The sequence below is a fragment of the Hyla sarda genome, chromosome 7, assembly GCF_029499605.1.
Source record: "Hyla sarda isolate aHylSar1 chromosome 7, aHylSar1.hap1, whole genome shotgun sequence".
In the NCBI taxonomy this organism is placed as follows: Eukaryota; Metazoa; Chordata; class Amphibia; order Anura; family Hylidae; genus Hyla; species Hyla sarda.
In genome coordinates, this window is record NC_079195.1 from 74804303 (window position 1) to 74816635 (window position 12333).

Here is a 12333-nt window from a genome sequence, read left to right on the forward strand (position 1 = left end):
TTTTAGTCAGGAGTAGACCAACACCACAGGTGTCTAAAATCAAGCTCCTACCGAATCCAGTCTGTCTTTACAAACCTCTGTACAGGAATGTGCTATTCTAAAGAGCTCACTGAATGCCAGCATTGTACTGTACTAGGAGCTGCCGCTAAAAAGGTGGATTTTGAAAAATGTAAATGGTTTTAGAATGGGACCAGTAGGAGGAATATGCAGATATCCCAATACTTTTGTCCATTTACTGTAGCTGTATGGCTCGTCCCAAGATAGAGCTCTGATAACGCCACCATGCCGTGCACCTGCGTGATTTCCCTCCTAAAATTTATAGAATAAAAATAAAAATATCACCTACTTTTACAAGCATTGTTTAGCTTTATAGTGTTAAGACATTCAATTTTATTTGTGGCATGATCACTGCTCCATTCCAATGAGACATAGGAGTCCATTGTCAAGTTCGCAGGGGCCCCAGCAGTCAGCCCTCCCAAAATGTTGATTTCATTGGAAATAACTGCATTGTCTGTGTCTATGTTATGGATACAAGATGCCCAATGTATTGTCGTGCTGAGGGCTCTGGCCATCAGCTGTAATCTAGGAGCAGTAAGTGTTCAACTTTCCAGCAGCGCCACCACAGAGGAAATTATGTATTACACAGTGGCCTCTCACATAAAGATCAACATGTTGTCTATGTAATACAGAACAGGTTCTGCAGAGTGAGCGCCACTACTTCTAACCAATAAACTGCCCCACCCCATTTAACTCATGATTCCCTAAGAGGGTATAAGAGAATGGGTTGGACAACCCTTTTAACGCCATTACGACACAGGGTGTACAAATATGCCTAGTCGCTGTCCAAGTGTACGAAAAGCACCCAGCGCGCTGCATACCTGGTGATAGCCACGACTCACCGCTATTGCTGTACATCTTGATGTCCAGCATTAACATTTCAGATCCTGTGATCAAAGACAATTGTAGCATCTAAGTATTAAAATAGTGTTGCTAGTCTTTTAGGGGTGCTGATCGGGATCTCTGCAACACAATCACGTGGTCCCTTATCCTCCTCCATGTCCTCAGATAGGCACTTTAAGTCTATAGGCAGCCCCAGCAGGCATAGCATTAAACAGTCACTTTTCAAAGAATAATGAATGGGCTGCACTCACCGATTTCAGGTATAAAATAAGTGCTGTTCTTTATTTTAAACAGAGTTTGCACTCGAAAATTTGCTATTAAATGTGAATAAGCCCCTCACTTAATAAAAGTTTAAATTCCCCCCCCCCCCTTCCATACAAAATAAATTATAATAAAGAGATCAGATCAGAGATCAGATCAGGACAATTTAAAGCATACTCATTTAACTATAGTAAAATAAGCAAAACCTATATATATTGGGTATCGTTGTAATCATATGGCTCTACAGAATAAAGATAACATGTAATTTAACCATAAAGCACATTGTATAGAAAAATTTAAGGCAAAATTTAATGAAATTGAACAATTTTTTGGCTTCCGCATACCTTTTGTGTTTAAACGAGATGCCATTACAGAGTGCAATTGGTCTTGCACAAAACAAGACCTCACATGGCCCGAAGGAAGAAATTTGAAGGAGTTATGGTTATTAAAAGGTAAGGGAAAATTAAGAAGCAAAAATGAAAAAAAAAAAAAATCTGCATCTTCAAGGGATTAAATCACTGTGTGTCCAGGGTTTTAATAGTTTTGTGAATGTGTTGCCCCCACTTGCTTAAATGGGCACTGTCATTAAACATGATTTTTGATATTTGATAACTTTTGTACTTGGCTTCCATAAAAAAAAAAAAAATGTTTTAATGTTATTTTTTCCCGCTGTATACTTCTGGCCACCAGAGGTCTCCCTTCTTGGCCAGAAGACATTCTGTCTGGTCAAAATATCAGATTTTGGTCTCCTGCTTGTAATGGTAGGAGACCAAACTCAGGAAGTGTTTCTCTGCACTGAGCTTGATTGACAGCTGCACAGAGCCTCACTGAGAGCTGCAAAGAGCCTCAGTAAAAGCTGCACAGACTAAAAGCTGAACAGAACCTCACTGAAAAATGCACAGACAAAGCTGCTGCACAGAGCTTGAGGTCTTCTATTCATCACAGCACTGTAACCATGTGAGGGCAGAAGTGGTCCCCCAGCAGGCTTCAGTAATGTCATGCCTGCTGGGAAATGCTTGCTATCTTCTACTGGGAGATTTCACTATATGAGCAAGAAGAAAAGGTATGATACAGAGATTTTTAAAGCTCTGAATTTTTGTTAGGGTGTGCGGAGTGTTAGGGAAAGTAGCCTGAGTTAGTTTAGAAAAGTGACAGGTACACTTTAAGTGCAGCTATGTGCTGGGATGACTTTACCAGGTTATGAAATCCCACATCTTGTATCACACTATTCTTGTTGAACATGCAACAAATCACAAGGGTGTCATATGCGGAAACTGTTTTTTATTCCAAGTATATACAGTTACAGGGAAAATATATTCTCTTCCCAACACCATAAATCTGTTACAAATGTGTTGTATATTTACAGAAATCCAAGTTCTACAGTTAAAGCTGTAAGTGAATGATTTCCTGCTTACATAAGTTTGTTGCAGAAAATTACATTAATATGAAAAGTAAACTTCAGGCAAATTTTTATAAATGGTGAAAAACATCTGTAGGTCATTCACATCTGGTCCTCCAAATACAAGCTTTTAATGTGCTCTCTACACTATAAATCCATAATACCACAAGTAGAATCTACTACTATAGGTAACTGGTCTGTACTGCAGTAACCAAAAGAACAAGCCTCCCGTTTGACATCACTGCCTTGCAGCTATAGGCTAAAGTTCCACTTAACGTATGTCCTGCAGTGCTCGCCCTGTGCATACATTCTGCATAGAACAGTCAGCGAATTAGCAGTTTGAAACATCTCCCCTTTATAATATTATTAAATGTGCACTCATAGCTAAAAGAGCAGAAGGCTCTCAGTGTGTTATAGCTGCACAGCCCTGGCACCAAGATGCCCTGCATTCACATACAATTAGTACAAAGACTTGGTTCACACTAGTGGAATATGGCTGCAGGTCCCAGACTGATCACTGGTCAGACAGCTGTCGGTTTTGGGTCATCGGATCCATGGTCAGGCTTAGACTTGTGGCCACAATATTGGTGTAAAAATGTGTCCGTTTTATAATAGTGTAAAGCCTCACAGTGCAATTTACACAATGTACAGTGTACCTGCTAAATTTATGCATGGATAATGGTAAGGAAAATTATATACTGTGCAGTATAATTTTTTGGTATACTTTTTTACAGCAGTGCAAATCAATGGTACCCTGGCTGCTGGTCAACTACAACTCCCAGCATGGTCTGACAGGAGTTTGTTTCTACAACAGCTGGAGACCCACATATTGCGGATGTCTGAATTATGTCTAGGCAGATACTAAGTTCATTGCAACAGGAAAGATATTTGATATGGACTTGTCTGATGAGCATCAAACCATTAGAAAGGTGATGCTTGTAAAACTCAAGGCCGAAAAATCTCTAATATCACTGCCGCAGAGCTTGTCCTAAATCTTCACAATGCAAAAAAAGAAAAAACATCTCTATTCACAGTGCAGTCTTCAAGAAGTGTTGAGTCTGTGCCTTTGTTAAATACTTCCTTTATAAGGAATCAGCTCATGTCACCGATAATGGAGACAGGACAAGGCCAAAGTGAAGGACGAGTAACCCATCCTGAAAATAAATAATGCAAAACATGATTAAACAAAAATAATGCAGCCAGAAAACTGAATACCCAGAAACACATGGGCAAGGAAAACCTACAAAGAGAACAGAACATGGTCATATGCTGCAGGGCTATTTCCCATTACACATTAGCTCAACATTTTATACATGTATGAGATTTGTTTGGCTATTCTTATCAGCCGGCATAGAAAAGTAAAGGCCAAATTTATAAAAAAAGACAAAAAGACAAGAACATATTAACAATTGCCAAACAAAGCCAACTCCTCCTATGCTCTCCCTGGGCACCTGTGTTTACAGCTCACTGGCCTCCAGGCTTGTCTACCAGCTGATATACTGCCTCCCCAGACAGTCCAAGATTTCTGGGGAAAAAAAAAACCCTGTCATATCACAGAAAAAATAATGCTTCTATGTTACTCACTAGGTCATGCAGATGCCTTACATGTCTTTTTGTGTGTCTAGCTTCTGTATTTGGCTCACAAGTCGCTGTTCTGCTGCTCATTCATGTGTGACATCCACTGTTCAGGAAGGGGAGTGTCCAAGGCAAGCACTAAGCCCACTCACACTCAACCATGCATTCACCTTCTCCCTGAGTCTTCTGTAATGTGCTGGGTCCCTTCATCCAATCACCACAGGCTGCACTGTAACCCCTTCCTCTCTGTTTTCATGCTGCAGTCTGATAGGACAGGAGTGGGCACAGATGAGTGCTAGTTACGCCCTCACTTAATGGACTTTGTCTTTGCCTGTGCTTCAGCTGGGACAAATATGATGCTACAACTGGACAGGATTATGTTCTGGATGGTATGGGGACACCTAGTGGGTCAAATGGTGCAGTGGTCAAGCTCACACAGTATCTTTCCTGCATAGTTTCTGGAACTGATGGAGATAACAGAGAGCTGTACTTAGCTATCTATGTCAGACCTACGGACTGAATGAAGTGGTAGTGTGCATGCCTGACTGCAGCTCCTGTTTCCATGGGAGGGCACAGGACTACCATTTTTGTCACTGGTGGGAATACCAGCAGTCAGATCTACATAGATCCCACTTTTATCACCCATTATGTGAATAATATGTGGGCAAACCCATTTAAACTATTTAGTGCCTATAAAGTTATTAAAAAGCAACTCCACTGACATTGTGGTGGCAGGATATATGTTTAAAACTGCCGGCAACATGGTAGCATGCAAGTTGTCTGGTGCTAAAATATTTGATCTGTGGATCTGAAAGTCTATGGGACTTATGGAAAATCCGTAGGCCACTATAACAGCAGACAACTCACTGACTACGGAACTGCCCACAGTTTAGACTCCTTAAGGACACAGGTTGTACATACTGTGCCCACTCCCAACATGTGAAGGGTGCTCAGGAGCTGAGCGCACTTCATACCCGATGCAACCTGCTTGCTATCAGCAACCAGGATTCCCAGTTAAAACCTGACATCGCCGATCATGATACCTAGCTGATTGGTGGGGATCTGACTGCTGAGATTCCCCTCCTGCACAATCCTAAGAATGGAGGTCAATTTTCCCCTAAATGAATGAAGCATCAGTGCACATACACAGTCAGTGCTCCATTAATTCTTTATGGGCTTCTGAAAATTGCTCAGTTCAGTGCTTGGCCATGTTCGAAAGTCCCATAGAAAGTTAATGGAGTGGCAACTGAGCATACACACAGCTGGTTTAAGGGAACTTGCCATCACTTTTATGCTGCTTAAACCACAAATTATAAGGGTGGTCCCTGGTGGCTTCCGCATGCCTTACCAGTGGTTATTAAGAGATCCCTATGGTTGGGCAAGATCTATCAATCAAGCCTTGTGGGAAGAATTTACCGGAGGGGGATATTTGTCAAAGCTGTCTATGTCCCGCATCAATATAGACCAAACTACAGAGGGTTAGGCTGGTCTATTGTGCGCCCAATTTACCAAAAGGCGCACGGCTCTTGATAAATTCTGCACACAGACTTCGTGATCTATGCTTTAGACTGTATTTAAACCTGCTCCAACATGGTCTGACATTTCGGCGTACTTTCAGCTGATGTGACTTGTCGCAGAAAAGTTGCTTTTGATAAATTCAGCACCAATGCATTTTCCAATGCATTTCCGTCTAAAATGTTCTAAAAATCCTCTAGAGCAAAAGTATCAAAAAAAGTTGCACATATTTAGACTGCGACTTTCTGTGCGACAAATTTAGACATGAAAAAACAGTCTAAATCCTTTGATAAATATCCCCCAATGACTCTGGTTTATGTAGAATGAAAGTAATGAGAGGTTTCCTTTCATTCACTATGAGAAACTTTTGGCCTAGGTTCTCATGATTTAGTCTGTTGCAGTGGTATCTCCAATTCCGTAGATGGGTATAACTTTTAATCTTGGGAAAACCTATTAATGTTTAATCCCCTAGTATACCTTACTGGGAAATCATTTGAAGGCTAGGGCTACAAAGTGACATTTTTAATCAAGGTAAAATCATGGCATTACTTAAATTTTTCTCGGTTCCCTTGCATCTCATGGGTTAATTGGTATAAGCAATGTAACGACTGAACCATGCAGAGGCTTTTTCTTTTCAGTCTCCTTAAATTGCATCTACTTCAATTTTTTGGATAGAGACTACCACAAAAGAAACAACTTTCTCAAGTGTAATCTACAGACGTTATTATTTCCACATATTTTTATGGATGCTTCTACAGAGTTGCACAATGTCTATATGTCATAGTGAACAAACATTTTGGTTTCTCACTGGTATAAGCATTAGTGTCAGCAGTTTTGAGAAAACTTTGTTGCTGTTTTTTTTTTTTTCTTATGGATGCCAATACAGCAATTCCTTTAAACGTAGCAGCCAATCCCTCCCTAAAGCACAGACGCTGGGACTCCAGCTTGGCACTTCCTAGTTCTGAACATTCATGTTCAGGCAGCTGTGATGTCAAGCCCTGCCCCCTCCATTTATGTCTATGGGTGGGGGCGTGACGGCTGTGGTCAGCCTTTAAATAGTCGATAAGATGTCTAGGGGCAGAGTACCCCTAGTAGGAATAGTAGTAAATGCCAGACCACACCTTTAACCCCTTAACGTATATTTACGTCCTGCGCCGGCTCCCGCGATATGAAGCGGGATTGCGCCGCGATCCTGCATCATATCGCGTCGGTCCCGGCGCTCATCAACGGCTAGGACCCGCGGCTAATACCACACATCGCCGATCGCGGCGATGTGCGGTATTAACCCTTTAGAAGCGGCGGTCAAAGCTGACCGCCGCTTCTAAAGTGAAACTGAAAGTGACCCGGCTGCTCAGTCGGGCTGTTCGGGACCGCCGCGGCGTCCCGAACAGCTGATTGGACACCGGGAGGGCCCTTACCTGCCTCCTCGGTGTCCGATCGATGAATGACTGCTCCGTGCCTGAGATCCAGGCAGGAGCAGTCAAGTGCCGATAATGCTGATCACAGGCATGTTAATACACGCCAGTGATCAGCATAGGAGATCAGTGTGTGCAGTGTTATAGGTCCCTATGGGACCTATAACATTGCAAAAAAAAAGTAGAAAAAAAAGTGTTAATAAAGGTCATTTAACCCCTTTCCTAATAAAAGTTTGAATCACCCCCCTTTTCCCATAAAAAAAATAAAACAGTGTAAAAAAAAAAAAAAAACATATGTGGTATTGCCGCGTGCGTAAATGTCCGAACTATAAAAATATATCATTAATTAAACCGCACGGTCAATGGCGTATGCGCAAAAAAATTCCAAAGTCAAAAAAAGCGTATTTTGGTCACTTTTTATACCATTAAAAAAATGAATAAAAAGTGATCAAAAAGTCTGATCAAAACAAAAATCATACCGATAAAAACTTCAGATCACGGCGCAAAAAATGAGTCCTCATACCGCCCTGTACATGGAAAAATAAAAAAAAGTTATAGGGGTCAGAAGATGGCATTTTTAAACATATAAATTTTCCTGCATGTAGTTATGATTTTTTCCAGAAGTGCGACAAAATCAAACCTATATAAGTAGGGTATCATTTTAACCGTATGGACCTACAGAATAATGATAAGGTGTCATTTTTACCGGAATATGCACTGCGTAGAAACGGAAGCCCCCAAAAGTTACAAAATGGCGTTTTTTTTCCGATTTTGTCGCACAATGATTTTTTTTTCCGTTTCGCCGTGCATTTTGGGGTAAAATGACTAATGTCACTGCAAAGTAGAATTGGCGACGCAAAAAATAAGCCATAATATGGATTTTTAGGTGGAAAATTGAAAGGGTTATGATTTTTAAAAGGTAAGGAGGAAAAAACGAAAGTGCAAAAATGGAAAAACCCTGAGTCCTTAAGGGGTTTATTGTTGTGTTCCTATGTTTCCTGTGCTAGTGGATGATTTACATTGTAATGACCAGTGTTAATATTATCCAAATCAGTTTTCTTTTCATATGCCCTTTCTTGTGAGTGTGCAGTGTAGTTTAAGCTTTGCTTTAAATGTCGGCAACCCACTCTTACAAAACTCTCACTTTTCGGGAAACCACTCTTACAAAAGGAATAAACACTGTGGCCAAATGTTACATGAAAGTCTGAAGAAAAGAAAACCCCATAATTAAAGCAGGAAAAACTAGGAGGAAATTTACTGAAATTGTCTAATTCTTAGACAGTGCAACCTTAAACAGTCTTCAACTTTGCCAGCGTAGCAGGTTGTTGGATAAATCTAACACATCTGAAGACTGAAATATGGTGGTAGAGGATAACAGAATGACTCTGCATATGCCTCTCTATGAATTAGCAACAGTGCAGCAGAATAGTGTGCCATAATTTGGTGTAAATTTTAGCCACATTGACACTGCATCCCCTTTTTCTGAGGCTACCCCACCCCCCTTATTTTAAGAACCAGGTGGGGGTGGAAAAAAATTTGGCGCAAGCCAATGTGTCTCTTTTTTGTGAGGCTTTCTTGTACTTTGTTGGGTTCAGGGATTCCCCCCCCCTAAATAATGCAGCATGCATGGTGTTTTTCTGCCATTTTCCTATAGGCTTTTCTATGGGGTTTAAAACACCAGAAAAAAATGCAAATAACAAAATAAAAATAAATAATGCCATCAAAGGCTTAAAAAAAAAAAAAAGCCAACACAACAATGAATGTGTTTTCATAGAATTTTTTTTTCCAAGCATAGAGAAAACCCCTACTGCCACAATAAAAAACTAAAATAAATGACGGGCGATTCAGGGGCGGAGTATAGTGACTTCATGGCCCCGCCCCCTCAATGCAAGTCGAGATTGCCGGGGTCCCCGCAATCAGACATCTTATCCCCTTATCCTTTGGATAGGGGATAAGATGCCTAGGGGCGGAATGCCCCTTTAAGCATGTTATCAAATACTTCTCCACCAGTTCCACAGATACAATATGGTTGTAGAGACATTTAATTCATTTCTTTTCTCCTACTCTCTAAGTAGTATAACTGAACAGCAAAAATATAAAAATGTGAATAATCATTTCTACTGACCTTCATGCTCTATTGCTAGGAACAATTTACATATCTCCACTCAGAGATTAAAAACTTACAGGGAAAAAGGATTTGTCTGCAGTTTTATCTTCAAGCAATAATTAGGTGAAGTGAGAAATATGTTACCCACTAAAGAACACTGCACAATGAGCATCACATTCTTACATTCAGCTAGGGAATAAGGCCAGGACAACAGTACTATGCTAATATTGCTAAGGGCCCTAGTAAATGGAGCATGAAGCTGGTTCCTGCTGCAGTAAAAAAAGAGTGCTAGTTGGGAAGACAGCACCCATCTTTTAAGCCATTTCTAGTAAACACTAAACCTACAAATGAATGACAGAAGTAAACCGGAGATAATATGGCCCATACTGTTTGTCAGGACTTTCTGTATTTTACTGAAATAAACAGCCTTGAATGTGACCTTTGGCCAAAGGCTGTCTGGGCATGCTGGGATAAATATATATATATATAATAATAATAATTTTATTTATATAGCACCTACAGATTCCGCAGCGCTTACAATTATGGGGTACAAACAAAGACAAGTATATATATTTTAATTATTTATTTATATATATTTTATTTTAAAATCTTGCAATTCATTCACCTACTAGGCCTAATATTAGGCTGACACTTCCTGTTCTATAGAGATAACTTTACAGTAGCCTACTTTGTAAGATCAGGATTACAGTATAAGGTGACACCAGTAGATCGGCACCTATAAAAAAAAAATAAAAAAATTATATGCCCCAGAATCATGACGAATAGTCATATCTAGTAGCTTTTTTACACCATTGTTTTCCTGCTGACAGGTGCGCTTTTATTAAATTACAACACAGTAACAGTTTGAAAGGTTGAAAAAAGTTCACCGAGTTCAACCTAGAACCCTACTGTGTTGATGAACTGAATAACCCCAAGCTTGATAACCTGTCTTGGTCCTGTAATCCTCCCATATAATTAGTTATCTTTGTCGCCCTTCTCTGCACCCTCTCCAGTTCAGCCATGTACTTCTTATATAAAGGGGCCCAAAATTCAACACAATACTTCATGTGTGGTCTGACTAGACTGATTTATACAGAGGAAAAACTATATAGGGGGAGATTTATCAAAACCTGTGCAAAGGAAAAGTTGCCCAGTTGCCCATAGCAACCAATCAGATTGCTTCTTTCATTCTGCAGAGGCCTTGTTAAAAATGAAAGAAGAAATCTGATTGGTTGCTATGGGCAACTTTTCCTCTGGACAGATTTTGATAGATCTCCCCCTATGTCCTTATCATGAGTCTCTTTGACTCTCTTAATACATCCCATGACTGTTAGCATCGGCAGCTGCTGCCTGGCACTAATCTCAAAATAAGAGTTTAATGTCCATCCATAACCCGAAGCTCTTTTCTGTAGTAGTTTTAATGAATTTCTTGTTATTTGGCACATACAGTCATGGCCGTAAGTGTTGGCACCCTTGACATTTTTCAAGAAAATGAAGTATTTCTCACAGAAAAGGATTGCAGTAACACATGTTTTGCTATACACGTTTATTCCCTTTGTGTGTATTGGAACTAAACCAAAAAAGGGAGGTAAAAAAGCAAAATGCCTCACCAAACTCCAAAAATGGGCTAGACAAAATTATTGGCACCCTTAACTTAATATTTGGTTGCACACCCTTTGGAAAAAATAACTGAAATCAGTCACTTCCTATAGCCATCAATAAGCTTCTTACACCTCTCAGCCGGATTGTTGGACCACTCTTCCTTTGCAAACTGCTCCAGGTCTCTCTTATTGGAAGGCGCCTTTTCCCAACAGCAATTTTAAGATCTCTCCACAGGTGTTCAATGGGATTTAGATCTGGACTCATTGCTGCCACTTCAGGACTCTCCAGCGCTTTGTTGCCATCCATTTCTGGGTGCTATGTTTGGGGTCATTGTCCTGCTGGAAGAACCAAGATCTCGGATGCAAACCCAGCTTTCTGACACTGGGCTGTACAGTGCGACCCAAAATCCATTGGTAATCCTCAGATTTCATGATGCCTTGTACACATTCAAGGTACCCAGTGCCAGAGGCAGCAAAACAACCCCAAAACATCATTGAACCGTTACCATATTTTACTGTAGGTACTGTTTTATTTTCTTTGAAGGCCTTTGTAGGCCTGTAGGTTTCAGTAAACAGTAGAATGATGTGCTTTACCACAAAACGTTGTCCCAGAAGGATTTTGGCTTATTTAAGTTCATTTTGGCAAAACGTAGTCTTGCTTTTTTATATCTCTGTGTCAGCAGTGGGGTCCTCCTGGGTCTCCTGCCATAGTGTTTCATTTCATGTAAATGTTGACGGATAGTTTGCGCTGACACTGATGCTCCCTGAGCCTGCAGGACAGCGTGAATATCTTTGGAACTTGTTTGGGGCTGCTTATCCACCATCAGGACTATCCTGCGTTGACACCTTTCATAAATTTTTCTCTTCTGTCCACGCCCAGGGAGAAGTGAACTTCTTTCCTTTTTTAAATGCTTTCAGGTGTAATTTTTATATTGCCCACAACTATTACTTGCCCCATTTGAGTTTAAAAGAGCATCACGTGCTTGAAACAATCTTATTTTTCCACAATTTTGAAAGGGTGACAATAATTTTGTCCAGACCATTTTTGGAGTTTGGTGTGACATTATGTCCAATTTGCTTTTTTTTCCCTCCCTTTTTTGGTTTAGCTCCAATACACACAAAGGGAATAAACATGTGTATAGCAAAAACATGTGTTCCTGCAATCCTTTTCTATGAGAAATACTTCATTTTGTTGAAAAATTTCAGGGGTGCCAACATTTATGGCCATGACAGTAACTTTACATTTAATTTAATTTGCTATGTCTGTGCCCAAGCTTCCAACTTTCCCAGATCCCTTTTTAATATTATGTTATCCTCCTCTGTGGTGATCACCTTACCCAGTTTAGTGTCATTTGCAAATACAGTGGTCCCTCAACATACGATGGTAATCCGTTCCAAATGAACCATCGTTAGTTGAAACCATCGTCTGTTGAGGGATCCGTGCAAAGTAAAGTATAGGAAGCTGTACTCGCCTGTCCCCGCCGCTCCGGACCAGTCACCGCTGCCCTGGCTGTCGCCCTCCGGAACGTCTGCTTCCCCGGGATCCTCGCTCTCCGCTCT

The 12333-nt window shown here is 40.5% G+C and overlaps 1 protein-coding gene across 8 annotated transcripts in view; it reads right to left on the reverse strand.

The window, feature by feature from the left end:
- Nucleotides 1-2428: 2428 nt before the first annotated feature.
- The window catches only part of PCGF6 (polycomb group ring finger 6), a 49421-nt gene continuing 39516 nt past the window's right edge, over nt 2429-12333 (reverse strand). For 7 of the 8 annotated variants that reach the window (XM_056529670.1, XM_056529669.1, XM_056529673.1 and 4 more), the window contains exon 11: nt 2429-3714. In XM_056529670.1, the coding sequence (XP_056385645.1) occupies nt 3658-3714 (57 nt within the window). In that variant the 3' untranslated portion in view covers nt 2429-3657. Of the gene's footprint in view, nt 3715-9797; nt 9909-12333 lie in introns of all 8 variants that reach the window. The other variant, XR_008846163.1, reaches the window with a different exon arrangement.